Genomic DNA, 21849 nt, shown 5'->3' with positions numbered 1-21849 from the left:
GGTCACGTATAATAATGTTAGACTTTTTATAATAAAACTTTTAATTTTGGTTGTAATCATATTGATTAAAAATATATTCTTTGATTAAATATGTCATAATGGAATACTAGCTGTTGCGCATGAAGTTACATATCAGAACATTGTAATTAAAACTCCGCTATGGTTGTCATGTTAGACTTTTTATAATAAAACTTTTAATTTGATAGTAATCGTATTGATTAAAAATATCTTCTTTTATTAAAAATGTGCTACTCCTTCTGCTTAATTGAAAACTTGCGTGATTATCACTAATAAAATACCCCTTCAATGCTATTGCATCAGATTTTTTGACTGAGTTTTTCTCCTTCACACTGAGTCATAATATAATTCCTGACACTAATGACTTTAATAAATATATTTTCACTCGTACTTTTGTGTATAGCTATCCTTTGCATGTAAATCGCCTACTGCACACCTGCTGTTGCGGGAAAAAAATTGCGATTGAAGTCGACACAGATTGAAAAATGATGAAAGAAGTCGGCCCAGGCTGAAAAAATGTGAGCAAGTAAGCGCTCACGCAGCCCTCCGGCCACGCTCCGCCCACCGCAGCAGCCCTCTACCCGAGCGTCGCCTGTCGCGCACGGGAAAAAGTCGCGAAAAAATTCGGCGCAGATTGAAAAATGAGGAAAGAAGTTGGCCCACTTTGATAAGAGATACCTCTTTAATGCCATTGAGTCATATCCATATGGAATATGTGAAATTGGTAATGAGTAAGTATGTTCTTTATTATGTGTGTTGTGTTTCTTCTATTACAGGTTGTGAAGGTTTTTCGGTCGGGTTTTTCTCCTTCACCTGATTGGCATCACAATTCCCAGCACTGGCTTTACAATTGGCAACTTGATTGGCATTAATAAATATATTTTCACTCGTACTTTTTGTGTATGACCCTTCTTTGCATGTCTCTGCATGTTATAAGCGCGCGGACAACCCTCCGCACTGCCGCGCACGGGAAAAATACGCGAGTGAAGTCGGCGCAGGGGTCAATAAACGCGCCTACCAGTGGGCCCGCCGTCAGCTCGACCAGACTGAATACTACTAACGTCCCTGTTGAGCATTCACACCAGTGTTGCCAGATCTACTGGAATTTCAGTAGATCTACTGGACTTCGAGTCGGTCTACTGAAATACTGAAAAAAGATCAAAACGCGCTTAAATCTACTGAATTTTTTGTCTGAAGCGTGGTTTTACATAGCGAACTCCAATTTACGTTTGTTGGCACTGTCGCATCGTAGTCCGCGTACGAGCGAGAAAATCATGACTTTTGACATAGTGAGGGGTCTACGCGTTATGTGGCACCTGCAAGCAGTCACCTTTAAAAATGCGAGCAGCTGCCCAAGTAAAACAATTCATAGCAAAAACATTGCAGAAGTATATGCCACATGACACCCGGTAACGCATCAAACGTGAGGACAAGTTCCGACGAGCTTATGTTTCCGTCGTTAGGAAGTTTCGTTGTAAACCTCCTCTGCTTGCCGCATTGGATCGCGTGCGTGGAACGAATATTTTCTTTGGTGAACCTCATGAACATCTTTCGACAGAAACTATCACTGGACTGCTGCACACGAAGCACTGTTCGGAGACAAGAACTGCTATAACTTCGCTGTGACTTGATAGAAGCTGCGAATGTGTATGAGCGAGAGTACGTGATCGAATGGCGGTGTGCGAGCACGTTGTTATACTATGTACACCAAATTACACGTATATTTTACTTATCCTATCGCCTATATATCGTGGTAGTTCGTGCTTATGTATCATATGGCCCTCTAGTTAGGTCGCCGTGGAGCGTTTGCCCTTGTTTTTAGTACATCTACTGAATTCTACAGAATTTTCTGGCGCCGACTTCCTGAATTTCCGCCTAAGTGACCTGGCAACACTCACACGGACAGTGACTGTCACACGGGACGAGGGATGGGAGCGGATAGGTTCGCCTCCAGTACAGTGGCTAGAAGGAGAAGTGTGCCGGGCGCCGGGAAATAAGCGCACAAAACTGCAATGAAAGGTCCAGATGGCGCTTGTCGCAGTAGGCGAGTTACCTCCCGAAGGGCTCCTACGGGGGAAGTTGCGGAGTTCGGCAATAAAACCCGAGGATTTCACGTTAGCTTGAAAATGAATCTTGTTGGTGATTCATGTCCTCTTAATTATGCAGCGATAACTACGAGAACACTAGCACGCGCAAGTTTTAAACAAAGAAAAAAGGAATAGAGTCATGATCGATCGTACAGTACTGAACACATTTGTATTTTACCGAGACGTCTTAGGGAATATTTTCAAATGACATATTTTCAAGCAAAAATAGCGTATTTTCGTTGAACATAAGTGAGGAGACAAGCGAGCTGGTGTATACATGTACGAGTGAACGGAAACATCTCGTTGATTTCCGTTCAAGCGTATTTTCAAATGCTTCCGTCGCTCTCTGTTTGACACATTCTCTTTATTCAAGAAAATTTGAGAGAGAAAGAAAAAAAGAGACTTTGTAAGAGAATGCAGTCGTGTGACTAAAAAGATATGAAGAACACGTCTAATGAGTTCATATTGCAGTGCACGTTACAGCCAATTTGTTCAAGCCTTAGATTGGTCAAGGACTTGCATAAATAACAAACAACGTTGGGCTAGTTGGTAAGCATACGACATGGTAGAAAGCGCACAAAAACAATGACGACAACACCAGCGCTGTCTTGTGTCGTCTTCTTCTAGTCCGTGTTTTTGTGCGCTTTCTACCATGACTTGCATAAAGTCAAAGATGCTGCGCTGCGGGCGTAGAGCTTCTGAGTGGAAAAATATAACCTAAATGCTGCTTTGCAGCACTGAAATGAGCTTGGCCAGTCCATGGCCAGGGTATAGTAGACGTCGAAGCAGCTGGTGAACTCACTTTCTTGGATCTGTGCGGCTTATGAAAATGGTCTTCTAGTTTATATACAGCTCTTATAACCATGACCTATCCAGCCTATTCGCTCCCAATCTAACAGACAGAAACCTGAATAAAGGTGCGTACAGGGTGCGCACTGTATACATTTCTAAACAGGAATTCTTAACCACTTGCTAACCAGCCCTTATCAAATTCTGTATCAAGCACACTGCATACAGCTTTTATACGGCAATTTTTCCGTTTTGTAACCAGTCCAGACTAAGTCTGTGTGCAGCAAAAAGAGAATTTTGGACATAGAATTCCGTTTCATTTTTTTCTGATGCGGAGCGTACGTAAATGAGCCGCTCAACTGAAGTTGTGCACCTGCGCACCAGAATCCAGCTTTATTTTGATGGGCGCACTTTCTTAGTGAAATACTTCGGCGCGTCCGGAAACAGGGCTGGAACGGCATCGTCCTGTAGCAGCGACCTGTCCCTCGGAATTTCAACGTTTTCGTCGCCAATGATGTGCTGAAGAATCCTCGTGGTATACCCTTCCTCGAATTACCGTTCACACACAACGCAGTCAATTGTCAGTCCTTTCTCCGCGCGCTTTACGTTACGCGTCGACTCTTCTCTGCGGATGGTTTCCTTCGGTGGTCGGAACAGGAAGACCCCATGTTCGTCCTCTCGGTGGCATAGACCCTGTCGTGAAGACTGGATACCCAGACTTCGCTATGTGACACACAGAGGTGGAGAGTTTTCATTTTCCCAGGGGGGGCAAGGGAGCACCGCGAAGTAAGTACTCTGGCGCGGGGTGGAGGTGGGGGATATGTTTATTAAGAAAAAAAAAGAAAGGAAAAGAAAGCCAGATGGATGTCGGCTTTTATTCCAACAAAAAAGTGAAAGGGGAAGAAAAAGCCAAAGAAAAGAAGAAAGCAAAAGAAAACACAAAGAAGGAAAAAAGAAAAATGAAGAACACAAAACTAAAGTTGGAGAATCACACACTCCGGCGGGATCCTATGATGTATGCAGAACTGGTATAGGAATAAGAGGAAGGAAGAACAGAAAAAACGAAAGAAAAAGAAAAAACAGAGCGAACGTAAACAGTGAACATGTGCACAGCTGAAGGCATTACGCCTTTGAAAACTGAGTGCAAAAGGAACAAAATGCATTGAATCCTCAGTGTTTGACCCAAAGTGCGCGCAATATATGGTCAATGAAATGGAGCAGCGGGAGTTGAACCCGCTCCCAACGGATATGCGTTCCGAAGATCCTACCGTTACACCTCACTGGCAGCTGCTGGTACCTTTTCGACTGCTTCGTTTCATTGATCTGATTGCTTTGGGCGAAATTCAGTCTATGTGTTGGGTCATCCTCTGTGTTTCTTCGCCTCACCTTCTACTGTGATAATGAGTATGGTGGGCGGATACATATTTTACAAATTGCAAGATGCATTTTTGGGGTTGGTGCCTCTTCGCTCTTTTGACCCGGGCGCGCCGAGCCCCAAAGGTTGGTGTCAGTCTCTTAACGGGACCTCCACGTTCCGGGGGGGCAAGGCCCCCCCCCCCCCCGCAGTCGGCGCCTATCAGTGACACACAAAAGCACCCAAAGAGACACAAATTGAACAAACAAATTCTCGAAACGACACACGTTGAGCTGACAAGTAAGCGTCTGCTTCCCGCGACCCGACTCGCCTAGTGGTTGGTTGCAGCGCCCTCTGCGACGCCAGAACTTGTCATTGCGGTTTGCGCTTCCCTATCGCATGGCATGTATATGGCGCCCGGCACACTTCTCCTTCTAGCCACTGTACCAAGTGCATCTGATGTAGTACCGGCACTGGATATGACAGTGCGCCATTTTTCTTCCGAGAAAAATGCTGATATATGCCACGCTTGAACTTGTGTCCGAATCAAAAGCGATGCTAACAGTCCCGCTAAGAGGAACAGTTGCAAGAGCGAAATACTGACTGCTTTCAACCCTAAGTCGCTTCATAATTTCTGTAAGTGAATTCTTGTGAACATATAGGTCCTGTATTTCCTTCAAAGTCGTAACGCGCGGCCGCGACGCTCTGGGAGTTTTCTCCTCCGTAACTTTGGTTCGGCATCGGGAACGTAACGACGGTAGTGGCGGAGTTCGGCAGCAGTAACGATTTGAATTACGCCAACTATTTGAATTACGCCCCTTCCAGGAGAGCGTCTCCCGTTAGTTCGAACTTCGGTTTATTCGAACAAATAACCCCGGCCCCCTCGAGTTCGAATTAACGAGAGTCCACTGTACAGCGAGAAACGAATGATGCAACAGAACTGTTTTTTATTTTTTTATTTTTTAGGCACGAACAGTCAAAGCTCGTTAATATGACGAATGCCGTTCCCACGGATTTTGGTCATAAAGTGGATTGTGATGTTTATGGACGGCACATGTTACGATAACGAAAGGATAGAGAGATAGCAAGCGAGCTGGTGTTATAGATCCGTAACTTAAAAACCTGAGACCCTATCGTTTTATTTTGTCCGTGTCTTCGGTTGCATAAACTGTCGTGAGCTTTGCAATGTGTCTTACTTCTCTCCCTTTAATTTCGCTTCAGGGGCGACTGCTGGGATGTGTCATATTAAAGAAGAACCCCCAGATGAAGATAAACAACCAATCACAGTAGTGAAAACGGAGCCTTACAATGTTGCCATGTTGGCAGGGCAGGAACAAATGGAGCACAAAGTCCAGCAACGGCACTGCGGAGTGTCCGCATCAGAAGGTGATAATTATGGTGAAATTGTTGTATTAAAAACAATTAAAAACCCCCAGTGCTGGGTAGGACAAGGACAGAGAATAAAAGGACAAGGACCGGCACTGAACTGCAACCAAGTGAAGTTTATTTTATTTATTTTTTCGAGCAAACCAATGACACCCCTCTCACCCCGCAAAAACCGACCAAAAGAGAGCGCTATACACTAGAAACAAGTTCTTCCAAATCTGCTTGCCTATCTGTTGTTGTTGTTCAACCCTCCACAATCGCCGCAGGGGGAGCCCTTGTAGCGGTCAACTTCACTATCATCGCGATCGCGAGTTTTTACCTAGAGCGTAGGTGTCGAGCGCACCCGCAGTTCATTGAAACATTATTCTCCCCTCAGCCATCACTTGTGTCAGACCTCGCTTATTGTAGCGCTGCTACAGATATAATGCTGACTAAGGTAAGGTAAGGTGCTGACTGCAGATGCAACGGTAACGGTATGGGTGACCCCAACGTTGGAACGACTTCTAGTTTGTTCTTCGGTCATCTCCCTTGGCCGTGCTGCTGCTTCCTCAACATCGCTTCTAGTGTCGTGTGCACCACTTATGTGCAAATCTTTACCACTGTGCGTTTGAACCAGCATCATACTTATTAAACTTTGACAGTTCTCCACTGCCTCGTCCTCTCTCACATGGCGTACTTGCCTCTCCACGTCTTGACCGCGGATCAACGTCCGCACTTTTCCTCGAAACGCCCCTTCTAATGTTAATGCATTACAGGTTGTTTCATTTGTATGACTGCTTCCACGCCAGTACTGGAGAGTGACGTCGGTTCAAATCCCTTCACCGACTGTGCTATGTGAAGATTTCTCTGGCTTTTCGTGCAGTCCTTCCAGGCTAATGTCAGCACAGCTCCCCCATGAAGTCTGCCAAGGACGCGTACTAGCCCCCCCTGTCCTCCGCTCCTTCCTGCTCTCGTATCTCCGTGTTTCAATGTCTGCACGCCGCTCATGGCCACAGTTGCTTCGCGGTGCTAGCACAGAATAAAAAACGGGCCTAGCCTGTTTTAAACCATTAAAAATAACATTTAAAAAATAACACGTAAGCAGCCACTGTCAAAAATAAATCTCCCGCAATACATGTTTAAAAATCAACGCACAAAAATAATAACTGCAGTGTCCCCATGCAAACAAAAATGCTAAGGAATCCACGGCTAAGAATATACCGTTAAAAACAAATCGTTTCAGAATCCCCTAAATCCACCTTACGGTTCTTACAGTCACGTGGTGTGGCCGCGAGTGAAATAGACAATCTGCTTTGGCAAACAGTCCCAAAGTCGGCGAATTTAGTTGGGCTCCTACCATGAGTATACTTCGTACATCACACTTCCATACTTCGTACACGAAGCAAGCGTACCTTACTTGAACGTCAGTGTAAAGCTAACTCTGGACACACGTACGAACGAGCGCTCAGCACTGCCACAGTTCACGTCGATGCTTTGTCAAGAGAAATAACGCAGGACATGCATATAATGCATAGGCTTTTCTACGCTCAAAGGAAAACATAGCAACAACACACACACACAACAAATATGGCAGCCATGACAGGCCACTAGGTAGAGGTGAGTGCTAACAGTGGCAAAAACCACAAATGTAAGCAATGTCTTACTTCTCTCCTCTGCGTAGAGATATACATCTAGTACCTCGCTGTCATGTTGGACTACAGGATGTATCTTGAAACAGCGTATTTTTAACTATATATTTTGCAGCAATATACTTTTCATGGTGGATTCTTGAGCGACTGTTTTTTGGCTGGGAATTTTTGTGCTGTTGATTCTTTATCGGGGAATTTTACGCGGTTTATTGTAAAACAATGTATCATGGAGTTTTTCTCAAACGATTTATTCTAAACGATTTATAGTGTAACCCCCAGTAAAATAAACTATTTTATGATTATGATTGGTGAGTATTTATTTAACCCATAGTTAAATGAATATTTATTTGCATAGTTAACACACTTATTGCCCCAAATCATGGCACTACAGACAAGGTGCATGTGGAAAAAAATTGTAGGTGTACAAGTATTTGTTGGAGTCCCGATCCTATAATCAACCTGGATTTTCTTGTTTCGTTTGTGATCTTAGTGAGGTCATCTTCTGCTTTGTCGAGAGCTGAAGACACATCTGTTATCCACAGCAATACCAATCAATCAATCAATCGCAGCACGATATCATAATCCACAGAAAATAATTCACTTGTGGTCCTGGCAGTGAAATCTCGATACTTTGCTTTTTCGCTAGTACTGCATTTTCACTCTAGCAGCACAACTGACCAGGTGGAGGCAGCCACTGCAGTGTTATCAAATACCATAGTACCAGATGTATTGGAACAAAACGGCAGATGACTACCAGGCATCGATCTTTCATAAATAATGTGGCCTCTGTATGGCAGACCATTTTTTGTGCAACATAGTGCCTTAATTTTGTGAGCGAATATTGTGCTAATCGACTACCAAGCTGTCAGCACTCTCAATGTCCAATTTCTGTAATTTCAGGAGCAAGAGAAGGCACAGGGATGCTTCATCTTGAGAAACAGCCCAGAGGACCTTGTAGTCGAGCGTCTACAAGTTGCGCTTCTTCAAATCCACTCTTCAATACAAACGCAACAACAGATGAACCACAATTCGACAACAGTTCACTGGTGACTACCAGCGATCGACTTTTAGATCAGAGCAAGGCTTGGGAGGCAGGCAAATCGACGACGTTTGCCCATGAGAAAGACAGGTTGTACAAGTGCACTGTTTGTTTGGCTACATGCATTGACATTGGCCACCTGGAAGATCACCTCATGGCTCACAAAACAAAGCCACTTACCTGCAACACATGTTCCGCGACATTCTGTGATGCATCAACTCTGCGAGCGCATGCAAAAAGTCACACGGGAGAAGGGTTGCACAAGTACGCGACACTTGCACGCGCAACGGGTGCATGCAAGGGCGACCTCGGCCTTGCAGAGTTCAGCCAGAGCACGAGCCTGTCGGATCATAATCGAACACAAACGGGTGTGAAACTATACAAGTGCAACCTATGCCATGCAGAGTTCAGTGATGTCACAAAGCTGCGGAGTCACAAGTTAACACACAAGGGCGAGAGGCCATACAAGTGTGATCTCTGTCCTGCAGACTACAGCCAGAGCACATACCTGTTGCAACACAAGCGAACACACACAGGTAAGAAGCCATACAAGTGTGATCTCTGCAGTGCAGAGTTCTTTGTCAGCAGAACGCTGCGGCATCACAAGCAAACACACACGGGGGAGAGGCCATACAAGTGCGACCTCTGTCCTGCAGAGTACATGCAGAGCACAAGCCTGTTGCGTCACAAGCGAACGCACACAGGTGAGAAGCCATACAAGTGCGATCTCTGCCATGCAGAGTTCTATGACAGCACGACGCTGCAGCATCACATGCGAAAACACACGGATGGAAGACCATATAAGTGTGATGTCTGTCCTGCAGCGTTCAGCGGCAGGACAAGCCTGTCATATCACAAGCAAAAACACGTGGGTGACACGCCCTTTAAGTGCGACCTCTGTCCTGCAGAGTTCATGCTGAGCGACTACCTGCAGTGTCACAGGCGAATCCACACAGGCGAAAAGCCATACAAGTGTAGTCTCTGTCCTGCAGGGTACAGCTATAGAACGAGCCTGTCACGTCACATGCGAACACACACGGGTGAGAAACCATACAAGTGTGGTATCTGCCATGCAGGGTTCAGCGAGAGAACAACGCTGAAACGTCACAAGCGAACACACACAGGCGAGAGGCCATACAAGTGCGACCTCTGTCCTGCAGAGTTCAACCGGAGCTTGAACCTGCAGAGTCACAGGCAAACACACATGGGTGAGAACCCACACAAGTGTGGTCTCTGTAGTGCAGAGTTCAGCGAGAGCACAGAACTACAGAGTCACATGCAAACACACGTGGGTGAGAGGCCATACAAGTGTGATCTCTGTCCCGCAAAATTCAGCTACAGCCGAAGCCTGTCGTGTCACATGCGAACTCACTGGGCAAGAAGCCATAAAAGTGCGAAGAGTTCAGTGCGAAGCTGAGGAATTACAAGTGAACATGCGTGAGCGAAAAGCCATTTAAGCGCAATCTCTCTCCTGTGGAGTTCAGCCAGAGCAGAAGCCCGTCGAACACCCAAGGGTGAAACGCCATACAAGTGTGATCTCTGCCTTGCAGTGTTCAGTTAGAGCACTTGTCTGCACAATCACAAGTAGACTCATATGAGCGAAAAGCCACAAACATGCGACCGCTGTCCTGTAGGGCCAACAGCGGGAGCTTGCGGTGTTAGAAGCAGACATGCATGAGCGAGAAGCCCTACAAGTGCGATCTCTCTCCTGCAGAGCCCAACGAGAGCACAACCCAAGTGAAAAAACGTGCTTGGCCCAAGGTCGGCTGAGAGGAGTTGGCCAACTAAGCCAACCTTGGCCCAAGGTAAGACAACATGGTTGGGCCGAGCTTGGGGATTGACAATGGCCTGAGACTGGCCATTCATTGGCCACCAACATAGGGCCAACCTTTCTGGCCAACCTGGCAAACGTTGACCCATATATGGCCCTGTCACGGCCCAGTGAGAAATTTTGCATGACAACGCTACCTCCCAGCGGCGAAAGCAATATTGGCGAAAGACTGAGCCGACGTCTGCTCCAATCTAAAAGTTGTCGGGCCAAGCTTGCAAAAAAAGCTTAAGCCAAGGTTGGGGATTGACAATGGCCTCACTCGGGCCGACTTAGCCGGCACAAGCTCGGGCCAATGTAGAGGGCCGACCTGACAGATGTAGGGCCGATGGTGGCCAATAAGGAAGCAAGCTTGGGTACTGATTGGGTAAACGTGGGCCCAAGAGGCCCAAGAAGGGTAACGGCGTAGGTGGAGAATCGTAAAAGCTCGCAATATGCCCGAGATCACTAGAATCAAACAGGTCAGTATAAAGAAAAGAAATTGCATTTCTTTCCTGAGGAAGAACAGCAGATACTATACATAGGTTTGTCTCGCGAGCTTCCACAAATTCGAGAGTCCTGCTCGCGCGTTAGTCAAAATGAAGGGTGAGGTGTGTAAGTTTAATTTGATGCGTACACAAACAACACTGAAATGAGGAATTGCTTGTCGTATTAGCTCACCATGAAGATAATGTCTCTGTTTCTTACTGCTTTTGGTTTGAGACAATCACTTGGCCAATCGAAAGTTGAACTTATGCAGTGCTGCACCATTCGGCGTTTCCGTCTCCCCGAGGCAACATTCTGAGATTGAACCAAGCTTGGCAAGAGCTTGGCTGGCCAGCCCAGCCGTGCTTGGCAAGTGCTTGGCAAACGAGCTCGGTACAGAGCTTTCTTGCTACAGATCTGTCCTGGCCGACTGCTTGCCAAACGTCGCTCTGCCTATCACAACGCAACGTATAGAGGACGTTAGAGGACACTTCCTCTTTTTTCATATGGCGTATATGACTCTTCTGTGACAGTTTCAACGACTACAACAGAGTCTACGTGACTGTCTCAATCTTAGGTGATATGTGTGCACTCCCGAGAACTGATTGAAATCGTCATAAAGAGACATCATTGGCCACTTACCTTGGTACTACGTGAAGATGAGTTCGGTAACCGACTGAGGGCAAGCTACGGTGGCGTCCCGTCGGCACGGGCTGTTGGCCCAACGTCATTGGCCAGGTTCTTGCCGACGTAGTTGGCAGTTAACGTTGCCCAGACTTTAGAACATGACTGGCTGGCCGACTTAGTTGGCTGCCAACTGGTCCCCGACTTTCTGCCGAGAGTCGGCCGTCGGCCAATTTCAATTGGGAAGCCTTTCATGTCGCAAGTAAACACACACATGGATGACACACCATCTCTGCGTGTCAGAGTTCAGTCAGAGCATGAATGTGCCTAATCAAAGGTGGACACACATGGGTGATAAGCCATAAATGTGTGACCTCGCTTCTGACGTGTTCACCCGCAGCAACTTGCAGTGCCAGAAGTGGACACACAAGGAGCCCTAGAAAGGGGATCTCTTTCTGGGAGAATTTAGCCAGAGCGCAGACCTGGGGCATCACAAGTGGACACACGCACAGGTGAGAGGCCATACAAGAGCATTCTCTGCTCTGCGTACTTCAGGCAGAGCACAAACCTGCAGCGTTACAAGTGGGCCTACATGTGCGTGATGCCATGCAAATGCAACCTCTGTACTGCGGGGTTTATAGCCATAGCATGAAGACAGACCAGCCAGAGAATTGGCCTGCTCAGCCAAAGCGAACCTGTTGGATCAGAAGTAGTCATGACACCCCTGGATAGAAGCCGTCCAAGTGCCATGTACACATGAAAGAGGCTGTCCGAAGTGTGAGTCGTGTTCCGTCACATGTATTGAATCCAAAGACTTAAAGAAGCACATGGTAATGTAGAGTGAGGAATGGCTGTACAGATGCTGTCTGTATCCCACTGCAACTGATTTCTCTGTGATTTGAAACTCTCATCCATGAACAGAGTGAAAAAAGAGAATTTTATTGGAGCTGGATTGGGTGGTGACACCTGTGAAATGTAAAAAGAAAAAAAAGACATCATTCACAGGCTCTGAACAGCCAACCAGGGCCTACTTCAGTGAGCAAATTGCTCTTGTGTCCGTTTTTGATTCTATTCCCGTAGTGATCATTTCTGATTTTCTTCCTCTTGTTTTATGTCCTACGTCTCCTCTAACGCTAAAATGAACAAATAAGTCGAACCAAAGAAATAAACAATTCTGCAAGATGTGACGGCTTATGACATAAATCATGAGAAGTACTTTTAATGCCGCTAGCAGCTGTAGTGGGATGGATTACGACCACTGTGAGAGAATCGTGTGTGGTTAGAAGAGATTAGAGGGAGTAAAATGCAAAAACAACTTGCTCTCAAATGAAAGTCCGTGTTTCATTTAGCTTCATGCAAGCAAAATTAGTCCACAGAGCGCTACGGGTTAGAAGAAAAACGCAATGAAAACAGAGCAGGCTTTGGCAGCCACGAATGGGATCCCCCGGCGGAATGGGATTCGGAGGCGAAGATTGGCAGCACCCAATGAGACAGCAGGAGAAGCACACGCATAGCTATCGTGGCCGTGTAAATTTGGAACGGGCCCGATCGTAACGTTCCATATGTGCGCGGCATGATGCCACTACTGCATTTTTGAATACCGATTCACTTAAAGGAACATGGAAAGGGTGTATCCCGTTTGAAACCATGAAAAATAATCTTTCAAAAATAAACGCGTAAGTACCCACTGTTATAAATATATCTCCCAGAGTAAACGCACAAAAATAATCGCCGAAATATCCCCGTTTAAATATAAACGCTAAGGAATCCACGGTTAAGAACATATCGTTAAAAATAGATCGTTTCAGAATCCCCCCAAATCCACCCTACAGTTGGTAGAGTCATGTGGTATAGGCCCAAATCAAGGTGAACTGCAAGCAAGGGGCTTAACCTAACCTCACAGGACCAAACTAGCCTAAACTATCCCAAACTAACCGAAACTAAACTAACCTAACATAACATGATATAACCCGGCGTAAATTGCAATCAGTCCGCTTCCGTGCTAGATGGAGAGGGGATTTTGAAACAGTTTATTTTTAATGGTGGATTATTAAACGGTGATCTCTAAGCGGGGATAGTAAGCGGTTTATTTTAGGAGATTTATTTTTAACCGTGTATTTTTTAAGCGGTTTATTCTTAAACGTTTATTCTTAATGGTGGATTTCGGGCAACCCCCCATGGAAATGATCGGAATAAAATATGACGCGAGAAGTAGAAAGTACGATTCTGAGACCTGTGATACTTATTCGCACAAAAAGTTTGAGCGTAGCGCGCAATCCTGGCGCGCCAGGGAGCTTTGAATCTCGCGGCAGAAATGCCCCCTCATCGGCTTCCAGCCGCTGACGTCATGTGGTCGCGCCGTCGTTTTCTTTCTTTTTTTGCGATTTTTCCGGCGTAGTGGCGCCGGCAAGCCAACTGAGCAGGAAACGGCTTTGTTCATTGGACGTCGTTGAAAGGACAGGTGATGAACTGAACACTCTTTAGGTGACATGTCTGCTCTTCTTGACGAAACGTTTTATGGAGTTGGAGCCTAAGCTCCGCCAGCTTCGAATTCGCCACACGAACGTATCGGAGGCTTACAGTAAGTGATCTCAAACAACAAACAAAGGTTGGGCCAAGCTTGGCAATAGTTAGGCTGACCTTGCTTGGTACATCATCGGCCAACAAGTTTGTTTCTTGATACGGATCTGTACCCTGGCCAACGGTTTGCCAAGCATTGGCCAGTCTACGTTGTGCCAAGCTTGTGCCAAGGTACACACCAAAGCATTCCTGCGGCGTCGCTCATTTCCATAATCCTCCCGCGGCGTAAGGTAACGATATATCAATATTTGTTTGTGTTGCTCGTGTTTCCCACAATGGACAGTGAGCACAACGTTTCAAAATGCAAAAAATAGAGAGTTGTCTAAAAGTACAAAAAAAAAGCTCGTAAGATGCCCGAGACCACAATGCGACCAAACTCACAACGGCATTTGTTTCCCAAGGAAAAACAGATACTATACATAGCTTGTCTCGCAAGCTTTCGCAATTCTAGAGTCCTGTTCGCGCGTGCGTCAAAATGACTGGTGAGATGTCGAAGTTTAATTTGCAGCGTAGACAAACCACACTGAAATGATGAATTGCTTGTCGTATTAACTCGCCATGAAGCTAACGCTTCTGTTTCTTACTGCTTTAGTTTTAAAAAACTACCTTGGTCCATCAAAAGTCGAACCTATGCAGCGCTACACCATTCTACGTTACCCTCTCCCCCAGGCGAGATTCACCTAAGCTTTGGCAAGTTCTTGGCCAACGAGCTAGTTCCTTGATATGGATCTGTACCCTGGCCGACGGCTTTCCAATCCTCACTCTGCCTATCACTATGCAACGTTGCACCAACGTTGGATGGCCGAAAGAGTCATTGGCCAACTGTCATCCGACCTTTTGCCAACCGTCGGCCATTGCTTGCTTGGGATGCTGCTAAGTGTGAACGAACATTCGGATTGAAATATAGTGCTTCTTCTTGGTTACGAATGCACAGTCATGAAGACGCGGCACAGTGACCAGTGTTTTCATTTGAAGAGGTCATCGACCATCATGACTTCTCCTTGTTGTGGCCATCACTATCGGCTCTGAACCGCATGGGCACTGGCATCTCCGAGGCGAAAGAGCGGACCGATGAATGCATAGCTGTGTAACATTGCGCTTACCATATCTTACTGATACCAGGAGCTCAACGTCTCCACAAGCACAACAACATGGATACCATAATAAAGTCAGTAGAGTTCATCTGCTAGCGATCTGTGGGAAACCCCAAAACGCATGGCCAAATAAGAGTTTTCTTTTTTGAATTGTCATACGCAGCATACAACAATGGCACATGGAATAAATCTCCGACTGACAGGAATGTATTTAGTCGTATCATATATATGCTGCACACAGAGGCACAATACTGTTCACTAAGCAACGACACTTCAGCACAATAGGAACAGAAACCACAACCGTGTACGATACACCTTAACCTGGGCCGTCACGGCAACACACAGGCCTATAGCCATACCTACACTGCCCGCAGTCATGTTTTATGCAAAACGTACGAGACAAATCATGTAAGAACACAGGTGAATGTTAAACGCAAATAAATAGCAACAGCGTCTCAGTCGGTAAGTCGCCTCGATTCTGGAGCTAGCAGGCGATTCTGGCGGGGAGCGGACGCTTCCGGCAGCCAATGAAGTGCTCGGCCGCCTGACGGCACCACACGCCAGACTCGGCTTGGGGGAGACTGTCGCATTCTTGCACACTAATTTTCTCAGGAAATTCGCGCTTTTCGAAGGAAATATTTTGCGTGACAGTTTATGAAGGTAGTACGAGGGGCAGTCAAAAATTAACCTTAATATGGCAACATAAAAAGGAGATCACGTAGTACGCGGTTGATGTTTAGACATGTTCACATTTCACCCTAGATGGAAGAGCTCGTCGAAAGTAGTTGGCGTGCCGCAAAGTATGACGTCACAAAGACATGTCGAAGATGTACGTCACCTTGGAGATTTGCACCCGAGAGGAGCAACATACCATTCTCGTATTTCTGACCAGCGAGGGCAAAAAAACTCAAAACATTTATTGGAGGATGAGGAGACTGTACCAGAACGCTTGCATGTCGCTTTGGCAGGTTTATGGATGTTGCAAAGTTCAAATCTGGCTTTCATACTGTGACTGCTGCATGTCGCTCTGGGCAACCAGGCGCTGTAGACGCTGTTGCTGGAGTAAAGGTTACCGTGCGCAAAAACCGGCGGGTGGCTATTGGAGAAGTTGTCTAAGAATTGAACATCAGTCATGGCTAGACCCACCAGCAGGTTCACGACGAGCTGCACTGCTGCAAAGTCTCCACCAGGTGTGTACCAAGACAGCTCACCGCGCCAAACTCAAACGACGCCACATGGACATCAGTGAGGCCATAATATGGTGCCAAGAAGCTCTTGGGGATGGCCTCCTGACTCGTATAGTCACTGGCGACAAGTGCTGGGTCCATCATTTTCATGCAGAGACGAAACGAGTATGTAGTGTTTTTCATTGTCGCTGAAACGTACTGCTCGACGGCAGTGCATGACTAATTGCGCTGAAATTCACAATTATATTTCTCTCACGAAATTTGTGCCTTAGTCAAACGATGGCCACCGTGCAGTGAACCCAGCGGGGACTATATTGAAAAATGATCGAATTATCTTTTTTTCTAATTTTGTGTTTTCTCTAAATAAAAAAAAACATTAATGTTACTTTTTGATTGCGCCTCGTATGTTCATATCAGGCGGTAAGAAATATATGTTCCAAAATGGATTTCCATGCTCCTTTAATTGTAGCCCACAACAGTTCTCGTGAATGTCCCACTGGTAGCATTTATCTTCACATCCTTCGGACAGCGACGCCAGTCCGCACCGCAACGTGCACTGTTTTTCACAGAGACCTTGAGCTCAATCTTGATCGGCACATAGCGATCGTTATAGCTATTTTTCAAAATTTGTCCGTTCATTCCATCACGCGCATTGGCCGTCAACCGGGGAGCACGAGCGTTTAGCAAGCGTTAAGCGCTAACCGCATACGACGAATTCTCGACGGAAAAACGGCCACCGTCACCGTTTTTCCGGTGAGCCGACGCGAGCAATGGGAACTTCGCCGATTTCTCGACGACAACGGTGGACAGAAAAATTCGCCGAAGAGCGGAAGCGGCCGCTCGACGGCAGCCAATAGGACCGCTCCACGCGCTGTCGTTCCACAAGCGGATGTGCCAGACCAGTGGCGGGCATTTCGAATGCCCGTATGGCTAACTTGGGAAGTGGAAAGCATGCTGTCGCTCGCCCGCTGCTCTCTGAGGGCGCTTTTGTAGCGCTCGCTTCGCGAATATGCTTTGACCGCAATAACTTCTTCTGTGTGCCACTATAACTTTTCTATGTGTAGGAAAACATTTATCAATTAATTTGAAGTCCAAATTTAACACGGTGTAACGAAACGCCCGCTAGGACGCCACCGTCCTCCGCAGTGGAAATCTGTGCATGCGGTTGATCCCGCCGTTTTTCCGTCGAGTTGTCATGCCGGTGGGGAAGTTGGCCGTTTTTTGTCGAGAATTCGTCGTATGCGGTTACCGCTTTACGGGATAGCGAAAAGTTCAAAATGTAGCCCCTTGATGGCGTGGCACGTGCTGCACGCGCAGCATGGAAGCACCGATGCACGAGCTGAAACGACGTTCACTGCTTAGCGCCGAAGGAAGAAAGAGTTCGGTATAATTTCGATTGTAGCTCCGTATGGGAATCAAAGTTTTGAGTTATGATAACAAGTACGAAATTAACATAGCGTGGAACGTAACTTAAAGTCAACTTGTCTTTGCATTTTCGAGCCCCTTTAATCGCGAATTCGCTTGGTCAAAATGTGGCAAAACTACCGAGCTCTCGGAAATTGCAAGGTTCTTTGCCGCGCTCGCTGGCGAATTCCGGGCGCTCCGAAAACGCCACGCGAACATGCGAGATCGCCCAGATCGTCGTGGTTTGACTGAGTAAACGTAACTGCTCGGGAGTCGGCAGAAAAAGTTGCCACGAAATGACCACCCGAATTTGCAATAAAAAGTGATAAGAATAGTTTTTTTTTATACGGAATCATGACTGGACACTACAACTACAGGTTTTCCCGTCGTATTTAATCCTTATACCGCGGAATTTAATCCTCATGCCGCCACTTTTAATCCTTGTTTCGCTGGATTTAATCCTTATGCCGCCACTTTTAATCCTCATACCGTGGGATTTAATCCTTCTTCTGTTAAATTTAATGCTCGTGCTACCAATTTTAATCCTGATGCCTTGGAATTTAACACTAAATTCTCGTGTTATCTTTTCATTATTCTTTTCACTACTATGCGACAGTGTGGGACTACCTGTATTATTTATGACCTGTTTTGACTATTTCCTCGTTTACATCCATACACCGACTCTTTTGTGACAATCACTGCTCAATGCACTACTATGTCATAGTATGGGACTACTTGCATAAGTTATGACCTGTTATGAGTAGTTCCTTGTTTACAGCTACAAATTGACTTTTTATGACTACGCCTACTCTATGCAGTACTACGGGGTGCTATGGGACTACTTGCATAATTTATGACCTATTATGACTATTTCCTCGTTTATGGCCATAAATTGACTTTTTATGACTATGCCTACTCTATGAACTACTGTGGGATGGTATGGGACTACTGGCATGATTTAGGACCTTTTTTTTACTATTTCCTCATTTACAGCCTTGAGTTAACTTTTTGTGACAATGCCAGCTCTACCAGCGGCATGGCCGAGTGGGCTAAGGCGTCCACTCGTTGGTGGTAGCCAAGGTCGTGCTCAAGACTGGGAGGTGGTGGGCTCGAATCTTACCCCCGGCTGTGCTGTCTGAGGTGTTCGCTGGGGTTTCCGAAGACTTTCTAGACGAATGTTGGCACAGTTACCCCTGAAGTCGGCCCAGGACGCATATTGACCCCCTGGTCCCACTCCTTCCTGCTGTCTATGTCTGTACGCCGCTCATAACCACAGTTGCTTCGCGGCGCTAACACGCAAATAAAAAAAAGCCTACTCTATGCCCTACTATGAACGGTATGGGACTACCTGCGTGATTTATGGCCTGTTTTGACTGTTTCCTTGTTTATAGCTATAAATTGACTTTTTATGACTATGGCTACTCGAAGCACTACTATTGGATGGTATGGGACTACCTGCATGGTTTATGACCTGTTTTGACTACTACCTCGTTTACAGCTATAAATTGCCTTTTTTGTGACTATGCCTACTCTATGCCCTGCCATGGGACTATGGGACTACCTGCGCATGTCCTTGATCCTACAGCTTGTCCTACAGCATGTCCTTGTTTGTAACTATAAATTGACTTTTGTGACAATTAGTGCTCTACGCACTACAATGGCATGATATAGGACTACCTGCATGGTTTATGACCTGTTTTGGCTATTTCCTTCCTTAGGCCTATCATTTGACTTTTTACGACTAGGACTGCTCTATCCATTACTATGGGATGGTATGGGAATACCTGCATCTTATATGTTCATACAAGCAGAACACTAGGTATTATGAATGACAAAATCAGAAAATAAGACTGGAAGTGTGTGTAATATGACAGTGAGTAGATGTATAGTTGATATTAGCAACATATCTCTGAGTCAGCTTCTCCTCCGGGCTGCACACAAGGGTTGCTTGTTCCGATTTCCATGCCCACAAGGAGTGAACATCGCGCCCATGACGTTATTTTCATATATCTTCTTTCTGTGGTAGATATCGTTTGACAGTTGTGAAGAACATAAAGATATAATGACACTTTGAATGGCAGCTCTTCTGAGCAACAAATGGTCTGTGATGTCAGCTGTACAATAACATGTTTTCTATAATTTAAAAAAATGTAATCTGTATAGACATGAATTGCCCTACCTCAGGAACAGCAGGAAAGAGGTTACCTACCGAAATCAGTGTGTTTGCCATTGGACCTGCAATTAGAGCTATTGTTAACTATTGTGTAATACGTGATCTTAGCCAGTTAGGGACACAAACATACCTTTCACCTTCATCTTCAGTAGACTTTTCATTCTGAACATCACCACCAGACTGAACACTTGCATCCTGGCTGTCTTCAGCCATCTGCCTGAAATTGTGAGTGTGTGAATAAATGTTGAGCTAACGCAGCAAAACCAGGACCAGTCAAATGCACAAAAGGAAGACATATAAACAGATAAACATGGTATATACATTTAAATGCCCCCCCCCCACACACACACAAAAAGAAACGCAAAATGTCTTGCAGTCTGCACCTCAACGCGAGTCAATAATGAACTGCATCTTACTAACAATAATTGTATAACAATATACACTAGTCAATAATAATTAGCACATCAACTTTACACAACAGAGTAACAGGTTTACTTAGACACTTCGTCCTCCATATTTTTCATCATGACGAATGCTGGCTTTTGGAACATCTTTGCAACTAGTCAAAGAACAAAATAGCAGTAGGAAAGTTAACCTGCCTGTACTTCCATCTGCCTTGCAGAAAGCGAGAGAAAATTGTGTCCAATTATTTATTCTTACAGTGAACATAACCGTTTTTGTACTGTACACAATACTGCGGCAACCACACAAGTTGCAATGTCTGTCACTCTACTATAATACCATGATCCTCAGGACAATATTTTCAAATTGTTACTGCTATATTGTACGATCACACAGGAAGAACTATGCCACTCCTATGAGCATTGAAGCTTCTCAAAGCGACGTAACCTTACCTGTTTGAACATCGTCTTTCGACATCTGCGCGTCGCCGCTAGACAAGGTATTGTCTACGAGTGCCTCCTCGACGAGCTGCACATAACGGCTGTTGTCGTAACTCGAGAACAAAGCATAAAAAATAATGTCGATCATCTTCTGGACAAAGCTCACTACTACGCGTCAGTCTTCAGTGTTCTCCGAAGTTTTCCTAGTCCGAACTCTAACTTCAAACGATCAGATAATTCAAAGCTATCTCTTGAGAAGTGTGCAGAACAGATTCTGCCCGTCTTCGCACGCTTCCAGTCATGCGGATTTCCTAAAGCATCTAACCATGCTTCCTTCCTTTCATGCTTTACGTAATTCAGCCTTTTTTTTTGGGGGGGGGGAACGAAAAAATGAAAGAGTGGGATCTTTCACCGATGTCCTCTTACAGTCATCAGCAGCACAAGTCCTACCACTCATGGTTGGGGTGAACGATGATTGCAGATTGCGATAGCTCGATAGTCGCTACTCGCAGCACACTCGATAGCTCGACAGTCGCAGAGTCACACAAACATGTCAAACCGAAACAATACAAGCGCCGGTATGGTGCGAAATGTAGGGCTCCAGTGAGGCGAGGTCCAGTGACGTCGACTCGCACACTGTTGCCAGAATTCCGCCGGGAGCGCGCAGCCAGCTGCAGAATCTGATTAAATTCGTTTTCTAATCACTCCGAGTGTTTCAATACGACATATTCCGCTTACGTGCATTTCATGCACCAACAATTGCGATCGTACCTTCAGTGCAAATGCAGTTTTTGTCCGGACACCACCTCGAGGAACTGAAGAGCAGCCAACTATAAACAACGAAATAAACAGTACACACCCGCTATCCTGTCTCGTGAGTATTTCCAAGCTCATGTCATCATTATTCCTAAACTTCGCACATTATGTGTGAGCATTTTGCAGTGTGTTTCTGATTGGCTGTGACATGCTCCCTCTGCTGTTACTCATGTGTTGACATCGGGAGCTACACAGAAGACATGTCAGGAACAAATGCAGTGTAGGCTACATCGCCACACAACATAAAGACATCAGAAATGCGTGTAGACTAATCAGGAAGCTATTATATAGTAATTGGGAAATTTATTACTTAGGAAATAATTGAAAACTTACCCGAAAGGGATCATAAACCGTGAGAAACTCATCAAGTATGCATCGGGAAAGATCGGTCAATTTTAAATATAAATCCATCAGAAATTTTCACAAAATTCATGAGAAATTCTGATGAGCCTGGTGTCAAAAGTCATTGACCTTTCAACAAAAAAATCATTAAATTTCTTGTAAGGGTATTTCTGTATTTCTGCAGCTTCCCGTA

At 45.5% G+C, this 21849-nt stretch overlaps 2 protein-coding genes and 1 long non-coding RNA gene across 3 annotated transcripts in view; 1 reads left to right on the top strand and 2 right to left on the bottom strand.

Moving 5' to 3' along the window:
• The window catches only part of LOC135379003 (FH1/FH2 domain-containing protein 3-like), a 246977-nt gene that overhangs the window by 69504 nt on the left and 155624 nt on the right, over positions 1-21849 (bottom strand). The window lies entirely within an intron of this gene.
• Positions 8174-10022, top strand: LOC135375798 (zinc finger protein 227-like). The gene has a single exon (XM_064608448.1). The coding sequence runs from the start codon at positions 8183-8185 to the stop codon at positions 9716-9718; it is 1536 nt and encodes a 511-aa protein (XP_064464518.1). The 5' UTR covers positions 8174-8182; the 3' UTR covers positions 9719-10022.
• On the bottom strand, positions 19440-19870 carry LOC135375793 (uncharacterized). Its single transcript, XR_010417392.1, has 3 exons — positions 19787-19870; positions 19693-19718; positions 19440-19500 (listed from the first exon to the last, which is right to left on the bottom strand). It is a non-coding gene; the product is annotated as an uncharacterized LOC135375793 (long non-coding RNA).

This window comes from Ornithodoros turicata, chromosome 1 (assembly GCF_037126465.1).
Source record: "Ornithodoros turicata isolate Travis chromosome 1, ASM3712646v1, whole genome shotgun sequence".
In the NCBI taxonomy this organism is placed as follows: Eukaryota; Metazoa; Arthropoda; class Arachnida; order Ixodida; family Argasidae; genus Ornithodoros; species Ornithodoros turicata.
This window is presented reverse-complemented; position numbering and strand designations above follow the sequence as displayed.

Excerpts from the sequence above, each read along its gene's own strand:
- LOC135375798 (XM_064608448.1), top strand. The coding sequence starts at position 8,183 with ATGCTTCATCTTGAGAAACAGCCCAGAGGACCTTGTAGTCGAGCGTCT.